Here is a 22483-nt window from a genome sequence, read left to right as displayed (position 1 = left end):
GTTAAGAAATATTGATGATTATTATATATAAGCTCATGAAATGGTCTCTAAACATCATAGTGAACTAAGTAAAAAAATATGGCCAGACAAACATATTATGAGATACAAAAGGTAATTTATTTTGCTTTGCTAAAAGACAATACAATAAAGTTGTTTATTATTGTTAGAAAATTAGGACTAACCTTAAACATAAACATTCAAGATTACCCGAAACAAACTTGGATAATATATTATCATTCTTTCTCTCACGTTGAGTTAAACCATAAACAGATTTAGATTTTGGGGTGTGAAGATTACCCGAAACACTAGTAGCATATAAGAGAAAACATTCAAGAGCGTCAACAATTAATGATTGTTCTTCGTTGGCATAAAAACAAACATCTTGTCCTATTACTTTCGCATTAAGATTAGTCTTAATTTTCTAGCTATGGTATCAAACCCTAGTTGTTTGTATCTAACCCTGCAATAATCATGCTCTAATATGGATTAAATTTGTTGATCTTTTTAAAACTTGATAATGATAAATCCATAGAACATGTTATTTTTTTTTTCCTTTTTTTCATGTATATTTTTGTTTTATAAGAATCTAAAAAAAAAAACACCACTTGAGTGGCATGTTTGATTTCCTTTGACTTGCCTCCTGAATGTAAGTGTTGAGATGACTGAATACATGTATGAATTTATGGTGGTTGTGGTCACTGATAATAAAAAAATTGGGTACTTTAGTTTTCCCACAAAGTCATCTAAAGAGGAAAAAAAAATAGAGTTTTAGCAACAGGTAAAAACTGAAAAGAAAAAAAAATAGAGAGAGGAGTTGCATTGTGTGTGCATGAAAGAAAAAAAAAGAGGATGATGCACTATATGGTGCATGAAAAAAAAGTTGCATCGTGTGCGCGTGAAAGAAAAAAAAAGGAAGAGAAAAGAGATTGAAGATATATATATATATTTAAAAAAACGACGGCTGATTCCTGGAAAAAAAAAAGTTTTTTTATTTTATTATTTTTTTTCTCTCATCATGATGATAATGATATCATCTATTTTATCTTTTACTTAGAAAAAAATTAGATGTTGAAAGTGGGATTTGAACCCTTAACTTCTCCAACCATTCCCTCAATTTAATATTAACCTACTACTTAATTAGCTCAACAAATACATGCATGTTTTTATTTTTGAGCATATTTGTTGGTTAGCAATATAGGTATTTTAATAATATTCCATGTATGCATATTATTTTATCATTTGGACAACATGTTAGTATTTTATAATGTTGTTTTTATCATCATTGTACTAATGTATATTAATTAGTTTATGTACATTAGTTAGTTACGTATTTTTTTGTTAAGTCGAGGTAACTACATATATTATGTGATATTTTTTTATGCTAATTAGTTTAATAAAATTAAAGGGTTACATGAATATGTTCTATTTAATTTAGTTTTTTTGTTATGATAATTGAATTATAATATTTTTAGTTTGTGTCATATATGATGATTATGAGTTTAGTGAAGTTTTCGAACATTTGATATAAACAATGAAATTTAGATAATTTAATTATGAAAAATCGTGCCTAATGTTCATTTTTTATAAATTTGTAGAAACAACAACAAAGAACATAACTACTAATTTTTCTACCAACAATAAGTTGGATGGAACAAATTATGATATATGGCATATGAAGATTCAGTATCTTCTTAATGAGTGCGAGGTTTTGAAACATTGACCACCACTATACTTGAGCCAAAAAATATCGGTGGTGACTGGTATAATGAGGATCTGGTTGCATACCAAGAAGGATCCAAGAAGGATCATTATGCACGTTATACTATGTTGCATTACATGCATAACAATCTCGTTGGAGAGTTTGAGAGTTGTTCTGCAGCTAAGGACATATGAGACAAGCTTAAGGTCACTTATGGCCAAACATTTGCTACAAGGCTCCAAGCCTTGGATTTAAAGTGGATGAAATATGAAATGAATCTAATAACTGAATACTTACGTATCATGAGTGTTATGGTTCGTGATCTTAAGGTTGGAGGACGTGACATAAGATATCAGGAATAGGTTCTGAATGTGATTCGTTCACTTCTTGATAAAATTGAATATTGAAAAAATTTTAAACTCTTGATGGTTCATAGTGAACACATTAATATTTTCTATGAAATTACTAGGCACATTGAGATGGTGGTTGAGGGTCAAAAGGTGTTTAATCCTTCCAATGTGGTATTTGTAGTTTATGAGGTCAAACCTACGGGAAACAAGCCTAATTGTGCTAAATAATTTAAAAAAGGTCGACACCCTTCTTAAGCCAATAGACCTAAAGGTGGTGTGGCCAAATAACATAAAGCTAATGGCTATGTAGAGAAAAATATAGCACCTCTGAAGTGCTACAACTGCGATAACAAGAGTCATTTCGCTTGTGATTGTTCCGACCTGAAAAAAAATACCTTTCTCTATTTTGCCTCTTAATTTATTTGTTTGTTCCCATGCATAGTTGTTAATTATTTTTCTAATTGGATTGTAGACACAAGAGAAAATAAACATGTAGTTGAAGATCGAGTTAGATTTGCAAACTACCATCGTGTCCTAGTGAGTTTGCAAACTGTTCTATTGGGCAATGGCAGCAAAGAGGACGTCCTTAGAATTTGAGCATACTAGCTCAAGCTATGTAGAAGAAATATTTTACTCCTTCATGATACTCTCTATACACTCGAGGTGCGATGTTGTTTACTTTCAGTTGTTTCTTTGTTGAGATTGGATTTTTCTTTTAACTTTAAGCTTGGTACTTTAGACATTTTATATCATGACGATGTATTTGGTTATGGTTCTTTAAGAAATAATTTATTTGTTCTTGACTTGGATGATAATATATATAATAATTCTATGTTTGCTTATGCTTTACTTTAATTATAATTTTGAATCTATTAAGTAGCATGCTAAACTTGGTCATATTGGCCAAGACCAAATAAATAGACTGGCTAAAGAAGGTCTTTTAGACCGGCTTACTATTGTTAAGTTGTCTAAATGTGAGTCATGCTTTGTCGATAAAACAAGTAAGAAACCTTTTGGTAATGCTTCAAGGGCATCATGTCTCTTAGAATTAATTTATTCTGATATTTGCAGACTTTTAAATATCAAAACACGTCATGGTACTATATATGTTTTCACTTTTATAAATGACTATTAATGATATGGACATGTGTATTTGATTTCTCAACACTATAAAGTGCTAGATATGTTCAAATATTTTGTACTGGAAATAAAAAATCAAACGGATAGAAGAGTAAAGACTTTTCGAACCGATTATGGTCGTGAATACCTTTCTGATATGTTCAAAGAATATTGTGAAAAAAAGGATATATGTAGGCAACTTACAATTCCTCATGCTCCACAACAAAATGGTATTGTAGAGTGAAGAAATCATACATTATTAGATATGGTTAGATCGATGATGACACATGTCAACCTCTCTAATAATTTTTGGGGAGATGTGTTGCTTACGACAACCTATATCTTTGACCGTATACCAAGTGTACCCATCACTCCATATGAGTTATGGAATGATAAGAAGCTCATTTTGGATAATTTATGTCCTTGAGGGTCGATAGACTATGTGCATAACCCAACCCACAAGTATGGAAAACTAGGTCTAAGAGCAACTAAGATGATGTTCATCAAATATCTTAAACATTCAAAAAGATATGTAATGTTTGGAGAACACCCGAATGGTGGCATGACCAAAATTAACTCTTCCAATATTCATTTTCTTAAGGATGAGTTCCCAATTATTTTAAGTGAAATAAAAGGGAATCTCGAACTATATAAATTGTAAGAGGACATGTAACTATTTATTAGTGAGAGGGAGGTACCAAAAACCTGTCGAGTCATCAAGGATAGTGATACTCTACCAAATGAAAGAGATAATCCACTGAAAAATGGAGTTAGTCCTCAAGATCTAAACTTGGAACATGAGGTAAGTCCTCAAGTTCCAAATCCCACACCAAAAAGGGATAGTGAGAGAGATTTATCGTCTACTTAAGTAGATGATGAAGGTCCTACAATCTGAAGGAGTGAACGTGAAAATTTTTTCTGATGATATTTCCAAATCAGTGGAGAAATTTTTCTTTGCACTCATTTGGAAATTAAGGAACCCACTTCTTTTAAGGAGGCTATGAATTCACAAAACAGTAAAGAGTGGATTGATGCAATGAGGGATGAGATAGACTCAATTATGAGAAATAAAGTTTGACAACTAGTTGATCTCTCATCTCGACGTAAATCAATTGGAAATAAGTGGGTTTTCAAGATAAAATGTGGAGTAGATGGATTAATTAAAATTTCAAAACCCGACTAGTGGCGAAAGGTTTTAGCTAAATTGATGGTATAGACTATGAAGAGACTTTTTCTCCTGTGGTGAGATTTGTCTCTATTTGCCTCCTTCTAGCCATGGTTGCCCATTTGGATTTGGAGTTATTTCAAATAGATGTTAAAACTACTTTCCTCAATGATTCACTTGAGGAAGAGATATAGATGGATCAACATATTGAGTTTGTCTCAAAAGGTTAAGAAAATAAATTTTTTCATCTTAAAAGATCCATATATGGTCTCAAGCAGTTTTTTAGACAATAATATTTTAAATTTTATGAAGCTGTTACTTCATTTAACTTTTCCATGGTAGATGAAGACCATAGTGTGTATGAAAAGAAGAAATAACGAGAGAGATTATGTTTCTCTCTTTACACGTTGATGATATACTATTGATTGGAAATAACATGGAGATAATCAATGCCACTAAATAGTGGTTATCCTATATTTTTTAGATGAAGGACATGGGTGAAGCCAGGTTTGTCCTTAGCATGAAAATAATGAGAGATTGTCCCAAGAAACTTCTAAGACTGTGCAAAAAAGCATATATTAAGCAAGTCTTGAAAAAATTTTGAATGTATTACTCCAAACTCGTTGACACTTCTGTTGAGAAGGGTCTAACCTTACGTCTTGATGAGTGCCCAAAGACATATGAAAAAAAAAAATAAAAATAAGTAACGTTCCTTATGCTAGTGCAATAGGCAGTTTGATGTATGTCATGTTGTGTACACAGCCAGACATTTGTTTTACGGCTAGTTTGGTAAATCGTTATCAAAATAATTTTGGATCTGCTCATTGGCAAGCAATCAAGAGAATCTTATACTACCTTCGTAGTTCAAGTGATCTAGTCCTCTATTATCAAGGAGGGGACTTAAAGTTGAAAAGATATTCAAATGTAGACTAGGGTGGCAACTGAAATGAGTCTAAGTCGACCTAAAGATATGTTTTTGTCTTTGATGGAGGTGCCATATCTTGGTGTAGTAAAAAGTAAGCTTGCATTATTTAATCTACAACGGAAGCAGAGTATGTCGCTAGTTGTCTTACCGTACAGGAGATAATTTAGTTAAATTTTTTTTTTGTAGAATCTCAACATCACCCCTAAAGTTGATGAACCTGTAGAAATATATTGTGACAATACTGCTACTATTCAGTATGCTCAGGATCCTAAATTTCATAGGAAATAAAACATATTAAGAGGTGTTATCACTTTGTTCGAGGCACCATCAAAAAAGGAGAAGTTTATATTAAGTATATATCCACTAGCAAAATATTTATTTATCCTTTGACTAAGCCCATACCTAGAGATGTTTTTTGAGGTCATGTGAAAAGTCTAGGTTTGTGTAGGCTTTAGTTTTCAAGTGGGATTTAATATGTAATGAACATATATTTTTTTATGTATTGATCATTTATGAAATAAAAGTTGTTATTTTCTTATGAAATGATTATGAATATAATTACATGATTAGACAATAATGTCACAAACTTTTTGATAAACCTTATCACACGAGTGATTTCCTTAATGGTTGAGTAGCGGGTAGGATAAGACTAAATCATGTTGGCGTTAACTATGTGCAATATGATATGTTTTTATACTTGTGTTGTATTAATGATAAAATATTAAAATTTTATAGTCATCTTAGTATATTTAAGATGAGATTTTAGAGAGTCGAATATGAAATATATCCAATTTCATAGTAAAGTTTTAGAGTCAAATATCGAGTGTCAGGTCACATATTGAGTATGTTGATCAAGTGGCTCAAGTTAAATACTTGAGTAGTATTTGAGCTTATGATTCATACGACAAAAAATAGTGATATGCCCAACTTGGTAGGAACTATGTTGTGATATATATATCATACTATATGTGCTATCCTATGGACTACTGTGTCCTCCTTGTATGATACCATTCGATTTGGAGCTATCATATGAAGTCAAGATTTGATGTTACTACTTTAATATGTTTCCAAGGGCCACGACTTATATGGTATAACAGAGCATGTTAGGAAAGTAGTTAAGTTGAGATGGATTGTCGTGAAGGTTTAAAGAAGAATCTTTCTGACATCATCACATAAACTCGAATAATTATATTTTATATATAACAAAGTAATATAATTATAGCATAGAGGGATAATATATACCAACGGTGATGTTTAAGTGATTTGAGGTATTATAAATATGAAAGTGTTGTATTAGTTAGATTGTGACTTAATATAACACTACTTATTAGCTTTTGGTCACACACCCTATTTCTTGTATGAAGCATGAGAGATATGTTAATGTGGTAGTATATTATGGTTAATGTGATTTTATGTGGTCTAGTGTGAGATGTTGCATAAAATTAGGAGCGCCCATAACACCCTCTGTAAAAAGACACGACTATTCACGAGTATGTAAGAGATAAACTATTTTGTAAAAAGATATGATTCTTGGTGAGCATATAAGAAAAAAAAAATACTTTTATAAAAAAACAAATAAGAAGATAACACTCAGAAAAATAATATATTATTATTCTCTCTTACATTAAGTTAAACCATAAATAGATTTGAATTTTAGGGTGTGAAAATTATCTAGAGTTCTGATACCACTGTTAGAAAATTAGGATTAACCTTAATGCGAAAATAATAGGACAAGATACTTACTTTTTTTACCCACAAAGAACAATCCTTAATTGCTAACACTCTTGAATGTTTTCTCCCATATACTATTAGAGTTTCGAATAATCTTTACACTCAAAAATTCAAGTCTGTTTATAATTTAACTCGACGTAAGAGAAAGAATGATAATATGTTATTTTTCTAAGTATTAATTATAGTAAGAAAAAGAAATGTTCATTTGATCGAAAAAAGATACCTTCTTAATTGCAGTAGCTTCGTCTTTGGAAATTGAGGCCGTGACTTTCTTAACAGAAAAGTGTACTATAAATTTACAAGACTAAGTAAGATAGAGACAAGCTATGGCCGCCAATATCAAGATTAATGCTTCTTCCTCTTCCTCCTCCTCCTCCGCATACCACCTACCAGTTTTTCCCAAATTGTGGATAGTGTCCTTCCCACATTTTTCCAGGAGATCCATATGTCCAAATGAATTACGTAAAGAAAAATATTTTATTGTTTAATAATTTTCATGAATTTGCATATCTTTACTCATCTTTTTCTTAATTTAAGCTAAACTACCTTGTTGAAAAAGAAATTTTAAATCAAATTAGATAGTATTGGGGATATATGTAACATAAATTCCTAGGCTATGTACAGCTCACGTATGAAAGTTCTGGTGTGGGGAGTATACTTTTTATTTTATTATTTCTTGTCTTTGGGAGAAAAAAAAAAGTAATATATATATATATATATATATATCCCTATTTTCAAAAATTAGAATGATCCATTAGTACTTACATTTGTTTTCTTGATCAGTTACGGTTCACTTGGTTCTAGCCCAAATAGCCATTTCTAATCAGAGAAGCCCAGTTTCTAGCATCCGCCCAGGATTGCATTTTACGCACCCCCCTTATCCTTTAGTATTTCTGTGAACCGCTCCACTGAAAAAACACAGTTCGACCATGGCGACTTCTTCGCTTGCTTCCTCTTTCACCTCTCCAACTTCATCGAGTTCCCCATTTTCCTCTCACCCTCTCTCCAAATTATCTACTCCGCCCCTTCTCTCCTTCTCATGTTCCCTCAAACCTTTCCTCGCAAAATCAAAAACCGATTTTTTCCTCCAAAAGCGAGACACTCATGGCTTGCCATCGTCCAGCATCAGAGCCCAGACCCTGGACTTCTCCAGCTCGTTCTTCGAGGGCGGTTTTGGGTCCGAAGATGACTCTCCATCACAGGCCGGGCCAGGAGTGACGGCCGTCGAGGACAAGCCTGAGCCACAGTGTCCGCCAGGCCTCCACCAGTACGAGACAATGGCCGTTTTGAGACCCGATATGTCTGAAGACGAGCGGCTTGCTCTTACCCAGAAGTACGAAGAGGTAATATAATGTACATCTTGATTGTCTTGGTGTTTTCATTTAATGTTTGTTTCTTAACTGTTTGGTTGGCGAGAAAATTTAGGAAAAGAAAAGATTTTATTAGGAATTAATTTTGAAATGATTAATGATCATAGAATATTATGTAGTTGGAGAATTTCTCTGGCTTAGTGGGTTTAGTAATATTGTGGCTGTTGGGAGGTGAATTTTCTCTGGGAAAAGTTCATCAAATTATGATGGAACTGAAGAAAATAAATCATTAACTTATGTTACCCTGCAAAAAAGTATCTGTTACAGCTGTACGCTTAATACTTCATGTCAAATCATGTGTTGCCCATGCATTTATTTATTTCATTATTCAAGAAAAGATGATACTTTTTAGAAGTATGTAATCTCTTAATGGGAGAAGAAGAATGGCAAGATTGCATAGGAAGAAGAATAGGCAGCCTAAGGCATAAAGGATCCTTTGGGAGAAGCACTTTAGAAAACATTTTTCAACCGGTTGGTTGTTCTGGAAGGCCTATAGAAATTTAGTCAATTATCAAGAAGCTTATTAGGGTGGATTCTCAGCATGAGTCTTGCAGATCTTGAGGAGTAAATATGAGGCTGAGAACCTTGTTTTTCCTTTAATATGTCCTATCAAGCAGCTCTTAGTGCAAGGTTGATCTAGATTTCTAGCACCTATAGAGAGGGGACACATTGTGCTGACAGATTAGCCAACTTGGCTCATGCGTTCCAAATAGAATCATTCTCTCCAGTCTATAGCTGCTGCTCTTGGGGAATAACTAAACTTTGATTTTTGTGACACTGGTTTTACTTTCTTTAAATAAGGGTTAATCTTTCATCTCTTCTCAGTTCAACTAAGAAAAAGAATGATAGTTGAACTGTTGTAAGGCAAGCTCTCTGTTAATACAATGGCCCGAGTTTAGCTTCTCTAACTTGATGCACCATTTTATTTGGAGGAGAGGATCTTAATGTGGACGTATAGTCATCACCTGCAGGGCCATTAGGATGGGAAGCTCATTTTTTATTGTTAATATATCCATAATCACTTTGGCGTCCAATGAAACGTGAAGTCTCTACATCTGAATTTCTCTTGACAGCTTTAGAGGATGTCAGTGGAATAAATAACTTAGCACAAACATTTTAATTTGTAACAATAGTTCTTAAGAACCACTTAATCCATTTGCTTTTGGCTCATTTCGCATAAAAAAAGGGCACCTGCACAGCCTGCATTACGTTCTTTTTAAGAAAGAAACATAGATGCCCGAAAGGGCACTAGGGGGTGCAACCCATGTACAAGAGGAGAAGATTTACAAACTTGTCAAGTAGACCCATCTGTACTTTGTTCTATTGGACCAGGGTCTGATGATTTTGACTTGATCTAAGATGTATTCGAGAATTGCTTATTTCATGCTTATCAGTAATTATAAGTTCTCTGTGTTAATTTACCAGTTTGGTAAAGAAATAAACAGTGTGCTTACAAGGTACTTTTAATAAAAAAAATGAGCAATTTATTTCAAATATTTTTCTAGGTGGTTATTTTTTATCTAAGGAACTGATATAAATTTCTCTTCTTATGCATAGTCACTTATTTTATAATAAGCACTTGAAAGTTTTAAGTAATTCAGAGCACCTAATACTTAATAACTTCAAAGTACATTTATTTAAACAATCCCAAAAGGCTCTCTAATGCCAGCTACCTTCTAAATTGTTTTCTCCTTGTTGATTTGTTCCTGGGGAGGAACTAAATGGAATAACTCAAAGGCCTACTTGTGTTTGACATCAACTTACAGCTATACCATGCATTTTGGTAGATCAGTGATGATAAACTTGGAAAAGAATATCTGTTGAGGAAGTTAAAGAACATGGTTTTCTTTCCATGGAGATATTAGAATATATAGAACTTTCATATTAATATTTGTAGCCAATAAATAAAAGGTGATCTTGCTTCTTTCTGTCTGTCTCTCTCTGTCTTTTTCAATGATGATATGAATGCTTTGTTTCTGCATCTTAGCTGCTCTTCAGCATGACAAGAATTTTGACAACAGAGAGATGCTTTTGAAATGAATATCATTCCAAAAGGTTTGATCACCCTAAGTTCACTGAGATAAAATCTGCCGCTATTTTTGTTTTACAAAGTTTATGATGGATATGTTACAAGAATTTTCATAAATTTATTGTAACTATGTTACTCAACCAGAAACCAAAATGTGCATTTAGTGTTATGAGAATATGTAAATCAAAATTATTTGGTCATATCTAGATCTTACAAGAGGAAGAATGCTAACACTTTCAATTGTCTAAAACATCAAGAAATCACATGAAATGTTGGTGAACTTAGGAAGTGTAAGCATTTCCATAAGCAACGCACGCACTTAAGTTCCAAGAAGTGATGGATGTAAAAGTCTGCGGGATGTTTTGTTATTTTTTCTGAGAAGAAATTAGGATAGATGTCATTTTTTCAAGTGGTAGCCTTCATCGGATGTGTTAACAGGAAAGTCTGAAACCCATTCTCATCCCTGCGAAGGAAGATGTCAATCATCTCTCCTTGCAACACACACCCGTGCGTTGTTTTGTTATTGTCTCCTCTGATTGTTTAAACTGACTACAGTGTCCTTAAGTGGCCTTTTGTAGATTTCTCTGTTGTGTAATCTTCTTGAGAGTCTTGTAGTCTGAATAGTTTGAGATCCATCATTTTTAGTTTTTCTTGGTATCTTGGTCGAACCAACTTGAGTTCAATGTTCATATCAAGTTAGTTAGGCTTTCAACAAAGGGTACCTGTAAGTAATATTTTTTTTATTATTATGAGAAAAAAAACTGATTGTTGGTGTAGCTAATGCTGGCTTGTTTTATAGGTGCTTGTTGCTGGTGGTGGCATGTATGTGGAGGTATTTAATAGAGGTGTGATTCCTCTAGCTTACAGTATCAAGAAGAAAAACAAAGCGGGGGAGACTAACACATACTTGGATGGTATTTATCTTCTCTTTACGTACTTCACTAAACCAGAGTCCATGGAGGTTCTTGAGGCAGCACTTAAAACGGACGATGATGTAATCCGATCATCTAGTTTTAAGATAAGGAAGAGGAAGTATTAGTTTATATGAAAGCTGTGTTCATCTCTGATTAGTTTCATTCTCTCTGTAGTCTCATGTATTGTTATTTCAAAGATTGGGGAATATTATTTGTTCTCTGTAACATAACTTGACTCATGGTAATAGAGAGAAAACATGTTAATCTTTTCAATGGAATTTAATATTCATTTTACCTTAAAAATCTTTGGAAATGAAATTTAATATCTAATTATCTATAATATTGACTCATCTTTACCCACAAAAATTATAATCTGTTTCCATGTTTATCATTGACATGCGGCTTGATAAGGACCCTTGAGGGGAGCAAAGTTATGAAGGATCAGTCAGCATCTGCAAATTGAGTTGAAGAAAAGAAACTTAAAAAAGTGACAGTTTGCCTAGATTATAGCTTCCCATATCACCAAATAATAAATACATACAGGGCAGGCCTAAAAACTTGTTCATTTGTAAGAGATTCTACAGATGCTGAGATTTTCTGGGCATTATATGACACTACTAGGAATAAGAAACTGTTAAAATGGCAATATATATATATATATATAGATATAGATAAAGAATTAAGCAGTAAAGAAAAAGAAAAGAAAAGAAAAGAAAAAAGAAATAAATGGGTAGAGAATCTGATAGTGGTGGGTGTATTTTGATATCTTATCTTATAACAGGCACTTTGAGTGAGAGAGGGTTGTGCTGAAGATCCACCAACAACAGTGAGATCTTCTCTGCCCACATTGAAATTGTATTAAGGATATATATATATATTATTATATTATATAAAGATAAGAAGAAGTTGGACCATGTAGGACAAAATAAATATGAAAAGAAATGGTAGAAAAGTGAAGAAAAAGTGCATGTGGGGTCTCAAACTAATTAAACAAAATTAAGATATTTCTTGAATAATAATTGAGATCATATGCACTGGTCTTCCCTGTGCTTATACATTAAATTAATTAATTGCACTTGTCACAACCAACCTGCTCAACTACCAACTTTCATTCATGACAAACCAACAACACAAAACATATGTCCTAAGTGGAAATAGAGCATCTGAAAGATGTGCTTGCATGCTCATTTAAGTAAAGATTGTTCAACCTCTCACCAATAACCTCAAAGAGATGTTTCAAGAAATGATGTCTGCTGACTTCTTAGGAACATTACAAGACAGGTTGAAGAGGTGGAAAACAACTTAAATGACCTTGTTAAATAAAAAAGTATGATCTAGTAAGACTTCTAATATACTTAGAATTGAGACTTTTCTAAAAAAGCACAAGATTAAACTCCTCTTCGAGGATAATCTACATGCATTGAATACGAAGGTAAATTTATTTTTTTAGAATTTATTAGAGGATTCTTATCCATCTAAATTCAAACTCCCGTAATTGAACTATTCTAATTTGAAGAGGATTTGTAGATTGAATCATTATAGGAATACAACGAAATTTTGAAGAGAAATAAAAAATATACTCTATATGAAATTTTAGGTCACCCTAAAAAAAGTGGCAACGTGTTGCAATATTAGTCTAGAAAACTAAAAGTGTTGAGAAAAAATAAATTTCAATCACACACACAATTCCATAAAGTAAAGAGTAGAAGAAGAAAAATACAAAATTTTACGTGGTTCGACAAATATTTCTAGATCTACAACTAAGACAAAGAAGAAATTTTTTACTACGATAATAAAAAAAGAATACATCACCAATTAATTTGTAAAGCCTAATATAAAAGATCAATAAAGAAAAAAAAACTAAATTGGTTTACCAAACTAAACTGGACTAGTTTAATATGACTTAAACTAAGTCAAATTAATTAAACCAAAATTTAAGCCACATTAATAAATCTTTCCATTGGCTTGAATTCACTTTATCGACATCAATAAAGAAAAAAAAACCATCTCATTACACTATTTTGCCAAAATGTCCTCATAAGGGCACTGTTGAATATTATGTACTCTAACTAAGTCTAGGAAGAGCCTAAACTTGTAAACAAGGATCGCCTTGGTCATCACATTTGTAGAATTCTCATATGTAGGCACCTTCTACACAACTATAGAATCTCATGACACAATGTCCCAAATTAAGTGATATTTAATATCAATAAGTTTGGTCTGCTCATGTTACATCTATTTCGTAGTGAGATGTATGACACTTTGGCTATCACAAAATACTAAAGGTTTATTCTGTGTCAACCTAGGATCACTCTTCTTCTGTGTCAACCCAAGATCACTCACCAAACCCTATAGCTAACTAGTCTCTTTTAGTACTTTTGTTAGAGCCATATATCTACCACATAGATATTTTCCTATTAGAATCCTCTGTATAATCTGAATCCACATAGTTAACAACTGAGTCACCCGTCTTCTCTTTGTAAAATATTAGTCTCATATTTATAGTACCCTTTAATTACCTCATAATCCATTTCACTGCCTGCTAGTGTTATTTCCTAGGATACACCATCTATCTATTCACTACACTAATTGTACATGAATATTAAGACAAGTGCAAACCATGACATGCATGATGTTATGTTTAACACTCGAATATGGAGTACTAGATGTATGCTTCATGTCCTCATATGTCTTCGATGATATGTTTGCAAATAACTTGAAATGGATAGCAAATAAAACAGTCACGGGTTTAAAATTACTCATATTGAATCGCCCCAATACCTTTTCAACATGTGATTGTTGAGACAAGGAAATATTTCCAAAACTTTTTCCTGAGTAATCTCTATTCTCAATATCTTTTTTACAACATCCAAATCGTTCATCTCAAACTCATCACCTAACTACTTTTTAAGAATATTAATTTGTGACATGCATTTACCAGCAATAAGCATGTCATCCACATACAACAACAAATAAATAAAAAAACCATCTAAAAGGCTTTTATGATAGATACAACTAGCATAAGCACAACGAGTAAAACTATTACATATGATGAATGTATCAAACCTCTCATATCACTGTCTAAGTGACTGTTTTAAACTATAACAAGATTTCTTAAGCAAATAAACATGGTTTTCCATATCTAGAATGACAAATCCCTTAAGCTAACTCTTATAAATCTATTCCTCCAGCTCATCATGTAAAAAAGGCATTCTTCATATTTAATTGTTCAAGCTTTAAGTCATGAAGAGCTACCGTAGCAAGTAATACTATGATAGACTATGTTTTATAATAAGAGAAAATATTTCACTAAAGTTGATCCCTTCTCTTTGAGTAAAGTATTTAGCCACTAACCAAGTCTTGTATTGAGGTGCATCCAACCTTGGAGTGACGTCTTTCTTCTTGAAAACTTATTTATAGCCTACCACCTTTTGTCCTTTTAACAATGACACAAGCTCCCAAATCGGATTCTTATGAAATGACTTAATTTTTTCACCCATAACACGAAACCACTAATTTGCATCTAAACTAGAAATAACTTCCTTATAACTACCAGGTTCTTATAAATTAATTATCTCTGTAACTAAGGCATATGAAACTAGAATTTTATATTTTTATTATGGTTTAATTTATCTTCTCTTCCAGTCTGTTGCAATATTATATGGTTACTGCTGGCTAGGTGCACTATCATCACTTTATTAATTAAGATCTTGCACCTCATTCTCTAGATATATTGGACTGAATTGTTTGAGTATCAGGCTCTAACTCCATTTATTTTATGATATTGTTATCTGATTGTGCTCTTGTTCTCTCCTTTGGAATGTCTAATGAAACAAACTCATTAAATATCTCATCTCTATTGATAATTAAGACTTTGGATCATTGCATCACAGCCTATAACATTTCACTCCAATTGCATATCCTAGAAATATGCATTTATTTACTAGTGGCTCAAGTTTACAATTCCTCACATGAGCATAAGTAGGACAATTAAACACTCTCAATTAAAAATAATCAACAGGTAAAACAGACCATACATTAAAAGAAGCTTTGTACTCAATAACTATAGATGAAGATCTATTAACTAAGAAACAAACAATGTTAACAGCACAGCCTTAGCCCAAAAATTCATGCACTAAACCTGAATGTGAACATATTTTGTGTGCTATCACAAAACGTACTATTCATGTGTTCTGCAATACCATTATATTGTATGTTTTTACACAAGTACAATATCTCACTATGCCTTTTTTGCTACATAAATCATTAAACATATGATTCCAAAATCTAATTCATTGATAGTTCTAAGACACTTAACTTCTTTTTTGTCTACTTCTCAATCATGGTCTTCTAATTGATGAATGTTGAAAATATCTCATATTTTGATTTTAGAATATATACCCAAACTATTCGAGATTAATCATTAATTAAAGTCATGAAATATTTGACACCACTTTTAGAAGAAATTTTGTTTGGACCCCATAAATTAGAATTGATATAATCTAATTTATTTTTGGTCTTATGCACTGCCTTCTTGCTAAACTTTACTCTGATATGTTTGTTAAACACACAATCTTCATAAAAATCCATGACTTCTTCTTTATATCCATCCAACAAATCCTATTTGCTCAAGACAAATAACTCCTTATCACTTATATGACCCAAATTTAGATGTTATAACTTAGTCTAATTTTGATCATTGCTCCCTAATGCTACAACAACTTCCCTGACGCTATAACGTGCTACTCTCATTCTAGTACTTATTGAATTGTGTCTTCTAGGAGTTAAATATTAGTTTGAAGAATCCATTAGATATTTATTGAGTTATTGATAATCATGAGTAGGGTTATCAACAAATTGAGTTAAGTAGAATATAATAGTTGAGTATTTAATTTTCATTTTTTATAACTGTGCCAAATTCAAATTTGGCTCAAAATATAATTTAAATACTTTCACTACTAAGTTTGAAGAAGCTTGCACTATATAAAAATGAGCTTGATAAACTTAGCAAAGAAATCCTTTAACATCTAACATATCTAACTTTGTTTAAAATTTATATATTTTAAATACAATTACATATAGTTATTTCTAAAATATATAATTTACTACATATTTAAGTGAAATATATTTAATTTATCATCATATCAACACGTTTGTGGGCTCATAGAAAAAGTAGCTTCAAACTCGAGTTAGGTTTAGTTAACTAAATATTTTTTTTCGAGTCTCAAATTAAATTTCAAATTTGTTTAAATTGAAATAAATATTTTAACATCAAAAAAGTCATTTCAATTAAAATAAACAAACATATTTGATTGTTATCACCTATAATCTCCAATCCCATGAAAGTAGGTTTAGAAAAGTGAAGTAGCCACTTCCTAATCGATTTTAGCAATTGTTTATATATTTGTAGGCTTATTGTAAATTATGGTAGTTTTGATGTGTTTAACAGTGAATTTTGAATTGGTTAAGCTAATGACTGGCCAACAATAATATTATTTTTCATTTACACTTGATGTTATCTGGAAGAGATAAGAAAGTATTATCAGAAATATGATGGTTAAGCTAATTACCAAATGAATCATATGTGTTTTTGTGAGTGAATTAAGCAATTGAAGAGTGTGTGCTTGGAGAATAAAGACAAAGAGAAGTGAGTGGTTGGGTGTGAGGACCCATGGCAAATAGTGGGGGGTCATGGGCTTGTCTCTTCAATTGAATAAAGAAGAGAATATATACCATCATGCAATTTTGATCTTTAAAATTATTTAATTAAATTATTTAATCTCTTAACCTCTTTCTCTCTAATTATTAGTAAGTGATGTTAAATAAACTCACCAAGCAAAAGACTTTTCTTCAACTTTTTCTTTCTTTCTTCTATTCAGCAGCATAGTTTGATTGGAAGAAGAAGAAGAAGAAGAAGAAGAAGAAGAAGAAGAAGAAGAAGAGAAGAAAAGAGATGGGTGTTCCCCAGAGTCCAAACCCTCCTCACCTTTATCCTCAAGCTCTTCAACTAAAACTGTATCAGGCATTCATCTTTTCAATTCCAATCCTTTTTTCAATCATTCTCTTTTTGTTGTTCTATCTGTTTTACCTCAAGAGAAGAGCTTCAACTCTTTCATCCCCTCCACACTCTCTTCCCATAAATTCCCGCCAGCCTCCTCCTTATATCCACTCGGTAACTTCTCTCTCTCTCTCTCTCTCTCTCCATGCAAGCACATATACGTATATGTACATACATCTGACAAAAACTTATTTTAATTTTATAGGGTTGTAAGATGGGAGTTAAAGGGGAGCTCAAGAACAAGCTTCCAATTGTTTTATTTGATGAAGAATTAAGAACAAGGGATTCACAGTAAGTACATGTATTTCTTTTATGAAAAAAAAAAAAAAAAAAAAAAATGTTGCAAATATACATATGAACCAAGTTAGATATGGCATGATGTTGAGAAATATTAAAGGGCATGTGATGATCATGCCCTACACCATGTGGGCGCATGGTGTTATACAGTTATGCATCACATGAGACATCCATGAATTGATCAGTACTCACTTTTCCATTAAGTGCTCATGCAGTGATATATTGGGTGAATTTAGTTATGCCATCTTTCTTTCGGACCAAAAAGAAAGAAAAAGAAATTATTCCCGTTTCAACTACACCACTTAAGAATCTCAATTAACATCCATTAATTGTTTTCTTTTAAAGTGGCTTTTTATTAGATAGACCAAGATGAAATTAGGCACATGATATTTTTTTGAAAGGTAAAACTATAAGTACCAAAGTATCAATTATTTATACATGTTTAAACCCATCAAGCTAAGCTAAAAACATAAATTAAGCCACAAACCCACATGTTATCAAGATTTAAATACTAGATATCAAATTCTTATATCATGTTAAAACCAATTATTTTAAAAACCTAAACAATAGAAAATGATCTAACTAATTATTTGTATTCTAACACTATCTCTACTCATACTTAAAAACTTTAAATGAACATTTTTTAACTCGCTCTAACATTCAATTTTTTATCCCCCTAATAACAATTTGAATTAAATTTTTTTGCAGATGTTGTGTTTGTCTGGGAGAATTTGAAATGAATGAGGAGTTGCTTCAGGCGCCATTATGCAAACATGTGTTTCATGCCGAATGCATACACCACTGGCTGCATACAAATTCAACTTGCCCTCTCTGCAGATCCTCCATTATCCCCACTACCAAGCTTCTCAATCCAACCACAAACTCCCATCTCCACCAACTCAATCTTTCAGTCAACCAAAACCAAGAATTAACCAGTACTGCTTGATTAATTATACTCAACAACAAGTAAGCAAACTTGTTCAAAGCTCATCAACTGGGAATTCATGTTTGCCTCATCATTGATTATCGGCTTTATACCGATATGGTTACAGGCTTTACACCAATATACCGTGCTCTTGGAATCGTCAACCAGCTGGTGAATCTAACTAATCATGGGCAAATATAAAGAGTATAGTTCTGAGATAGATGTTATCTCAGCAAAATTTTTGGTGTAGTTGATAAAAGTCGATTCTTCTTGATCACTACCTATTAATTAGTAAGAGAAAAAGAATATTGCATAGAGATTATTGGCATATACGTAGCTATAATATCCGTCTGAATTATTTTTTCATTGAACGCAAAATCTTTGTAATACATACAACTTAAAGCATGGTTTAGATACAACAAATGATTAACAGTGAAGATTAGTTGAGAAAGAGAGAAGAAATCGCAGAGAGAGCAGAAGCAAGAAATGTTGCCAGAAGAATAGTGTTGGTAGAGATTTTGGCGCCTTTATCACTCCAAAAAACTACAGCACTGTAAATTGGTAAGCAGTTGATTACAACAAAACCTGTTGTCAACATCTGCATAACCAGTTCTTCATTTAAAAAACTCAGTCGTATGAACCCTATGATAAAAGCAAACAAGTTGATGATTGCTGCAGTTGTCAGTGGCACAAACAATGGCGATGAGATTCCCAGATCGAAAATCTGTTCGTCATACTTTTTCACTTGGTCAGAATGAAGCAGCTTGTGGGTCAAGCTGAACCCGTGTTTAAAGATGCCAAAAGATTTAAGAGTGAACTCAGCGAGCCCAAATAACCAGCATGAGACTCCTCTAATCATCCACATTCTCTGTTCATTCCACCATCTTCGGAAACTTCCTCCTTCCAAAGCAGACTCCATGAAATCTTGTGCATACGCCCCAACAAAAAGTAGCACGTAAAGGGCGAACCATATTTCCAGTACCTTCATTCAATTTAGAAGAAAAATGATTAAATTTGTTAAATATAAGTTTACAAATGAATTCGATAATTGTAAAATACCTTTGGGAAAATAGGGAGTCCGTTGAGAAGAGCGAGGGGAGGGAGGAATGCGTATACCGTAAGAGGAATAGCCCAAAGGGGCCAGAATGTATAGTGCGAGTAGCAAAGGCCCATTAGCAGGCCCATTTTCCTGATACCAAAGGTTAGGGGACTATACTTACAAAACCCCACTTGAAGGAGACCAAAAGCCCATCTCTTGGTTTGACTTAAAGCATCAACCAGAGTAATTGGGGCATCCCCATGAAACGCTGCCGTTTTTGGATTGCAGAACACAGACCTCCATCCCTCACACTGCATTCTATAGCCTGTATAGAAGTCTTCAACCAGGGACCCATATCTAAATCCAATCTGCACAGCATATTAACAGTACATGTGGCTCAAGAGAAGAAATATATATATATATATATATTTTTTTTTTCCTCAAAAGAATAATTTGATTACAAGGTTTTTACCTGATAGCCCCATTGGGTATCAGTCTCATAATCGCAAGCTGCAACAAGAAGCGCTCGAGCTAAGATTTCGTCGGCCTTGATGGGCTTGTCCAGAACGTGGGTTGGGTGAAGGTGAGGGAGTTCGGGGGAGGGGGAGAGAAAGCTTGATGGGGTACTAAAGAAGGCTCGTCGGTTGAAAAAGCAGCCAGTCCCAACATAATTAGGGCCAATTGAGTTGTTAAAGCCCATGGGATTAATTTGAAATAATCGTTTAAACTCGCAAGCATAAATGTCATCTGGGTTGAGTTTTGGAAATATTTGAGGGAATTGGACATAGGCCAAATTGGAATTCATGTTGGGATCTAACAGGTAACACAATGCACGAATTGGGGTGTGTGGATCATTGGAGTACATGTCACAATCCAAGGTTAGGATAATGGGCGCATTGCTCATGCTTGCTGATACCCGAAGCTTGATTATTTTCCAACAAAGAAAAGAAAAATTAGTTAGTATAGAAGAAATTAATTTGTTTGAGTAATAAAATATTTAATTAAAAAGTAGGGATACCAAGGTATTAAGAGCACCGGCTTTGAAATGATGAGGAAAGCTCGTCTTCTTCTGTCTACAGACATAGGTTAAAGTGGGAAGAAGACAGCCACTTACGTCTCTGTCGTTGTTGTTATCTAATAATACCTGCTCAATATAAAATATTAAATAATAATTACTGACTTAATACTAAAATAATTGAAATTTACCTGAATCACGGGTGGGTGATTGCCGGGGTTAAACTCATCCGTCCATTGCTTCAAAGCTTCAAGTTGTTGGACGACGTCGTTTCCCACTTCTCCTCTCTCGACAACATCTTCAATTTTCTTTTTCATCTTCTCGTACATCATCTTCAATTATAATATTATACTAGTTAAGTATTTTATTATTTAATATTAATTGTACTTAATTTTGCAGTTTGGAACAACATTTTGTTTACCACCTTAACAAAATTTTTAGTTAAATATAATACAAAATATCATAATTAATTAATAATATAATAAATTCAGTTGGTCAACAGGAATATATCTTTATGACATGAGCTACCATTTGTAATACTAAAATTCGGTAAGGTGGATATATGATTGTGTGTCCTCATCGAGTGATATAGTAAAATTAAAATTAAAATGGAAATTGGAAAAAGCAATCAAACTTTATGAATAAAAGTAAAATATATTTACTGCACAACTATCCAGAATATGTTGCGGATAAGGACTCGTCAGTTGTTTGTTCAAAATTATTAATATTTTCTGGTTTTCATTCAAAAAAAATTTAAAGCAAGTGTATACATATGATAATTTGTAACTATAGTTATTGAATTCATAAGGAAATTAAAATTAATTTTCAATCTCAAGGCTTAGAAAAACATTTACGTACTAACCTTAATATTTTGGTTCCCAGAAGGATTAGATGCAAAATAAGCTTCTGGGCATCTATCCATTAAACTGTTTTCCCTGCAAAACGGTAACCAGTGAGTCGCAAACTTTGCAGCCTCCACGAGAGCAAACAGAGTCAACGCCGATCCTCCATCGTCCGACACGTAGACCGAAATCTTGTCCGTCGGATATTCATAAGCCATCACTGACAAGGCAGTATTCACGACGATCATCGGTGGTTCCTTGTACGGATCGGCGGTGCATACGAACACATCCAGTGCTGGAAAATCACATGTTTTCACCACCTTTTTCAGATTTTCTGGGAACTCAAAACGACGGATCAAATTAACGTAAAACAACTGCGATGTTACCCATAGGAAAGCCAGAATAAGATCAGAGACGAACAAAGATACGGCGACGGAGGAGGAGAGTGTAGTTTTTGAGGCAACAAGGGTTTGAACATGGTGATAAAACAAAGCTACAATCCCACACGCGTAAACAACCCCAAACGCCCGGCTCAACGCCGTCCGCCGGAGAGATTCCCAGCCGTTAAAACAAACCGTATACCTCACTTGGTTGGCTCTGCTGCTGCTGCTGCTGCTGCTGCTTCCCATATTCATTGGAATACTAAACATGAATCCGGGAGTAGTAGCCTAGTTTTATTATACATACAATGACATGAGGTCATCAGTATGGGTGATGGCGTCCGTTGGATCAATCATCTACTATTATCATCATAACGTAATTGGCAAACCATAATTCTAATTATCTTTTATGAAAAAAAAAACATATACATAAATGTAAATAATTAATGATGCTATTTTAAAGAGAATTAAAGATAATAATGTAATTAATTAAAACTAATTTTTCTTTTAGTTGTTTGCTTGTACAAATTGACTTGTCAAGGAAAAAAGATAATGTTGAGCTTGCAGCGATTTTGGCCTCCTATGATTGGATAGAGGAATTACATAATTCTAAAATCAAATCCTT

At 33.0% G+C, this 22483-nt stretch overlaps 3 protein-coding genes and 1 non-coding gene across 5 annotated transcripts; 2 read left to right on the top strand and 2 right to left on the bottom strand.

Annotated features, from left to right (window-relative positions):
- The first annotated feature begins 7781 nt into the window (after window positions 1-7781).
- LOC110820076 (Translation elongation factor EF1B/ribosomal protein S6 family protein) lies at window positions 7782-11575 on the top strand. The gene is made up of 2 exons (XM_022049452.2): window positions 7782-8332; window positions 11188-11575. The coding sequence occupies exons 1-2, from the start codon at window positions 7919-7921 to the stop codon at window positions 11425-11427; spliced, it is 654 nt and encodes a 217-aa protein (XP_021905144.1). The 5' UTR covers window positions 7782-7918; the 3' UTR covers window positions 11428-11575.
- LOC148266292 (U6atac minor spliceosomal RNA) lies at window positions 10768-10893 on the bottom strand. Its single transcript, XR_015818868.1, has one exon. It is a non-coding gene; the product is annotated as a U6atac minor spliceosomal RNA (small nuclear RNA).
- Window positions 11576-17098: 5523 nt separating the features above from the next.
- Window positions 17099-18897, top strand: LOC110820070 (RING/U-box superfamily protein). The gene is made up of 3 exons (XM_022049444.2): window positions 17099-17474; window positions 17566-17651; window positions 18366-18897. The coding sequence occupies exons 1-3, from the start codon at window positions 17256-17258 to the stop codon at window positions 18601-18603; spliced, it is 543 nt and encodes a 180-aa protein (XP_021905136.1). The 5' UTR covers window positions 17099-17255; the 3' UTR covers window positions 18604-18897.
- A 19-nt stretch (window positions 18898-18916) lies between these two features.
- Window positions 18917-22224, bottom strand: LOC110820068 (cellulose synthase-like protein G3). 2 transcript variants are annotated; one of them, XM_022049443.2, is made up of 7 exons: window positions 21865-22222; window positions 21499-21773; window positions 20828-20968; window positions 20640-20765; window positions 20094-20543; window positions 19642-19989; window positions 18917-19564 (listed from the first exon to the last, which is right to left on the bottom strand). In XM_022049443.2, exons 1-7 carry the CDS (start codon window positions 21866-21868, stop codon window positions 19022-19024), a joined length of 1887 nt encoding a protein of 628 aa, XP_021905135.1. In that variant the 5' UTR covers window positions 21869-22222; the 3' UTR covers window positions 18917-19021. The 2 variants fall into 2 exon arrangements, with proteins under 2 accessions (XP_021905135.1, XP_021905134.1); XM_022049442.2 differs by having other exon boundaries at window positions 21499-22224.
- Window positions 22225-22483: the final 259 nt, after the last annotated feature.

The sequence above is a fragment of the Carica papaya genome, chromosome 4 (assembly GCF_054855325.1).
Source record: "Carica papaya isolate Zhongbai chromosome 4, ASM5485532v1, whole genome shotgun sequence".
NCBI classification, from domain to species: domain Eukaryota; kingdom Viridiplantae; phylum Streptophyta; class Magnoliopsida; order Brassicales; family Caricaceae; genus Carica; species Carica papaya.
The sequence above is the reverse complement of the archived record's forward strand: the minus strand, read 5'-3'. Positions and strand labels throughout refer to the sequence as shown.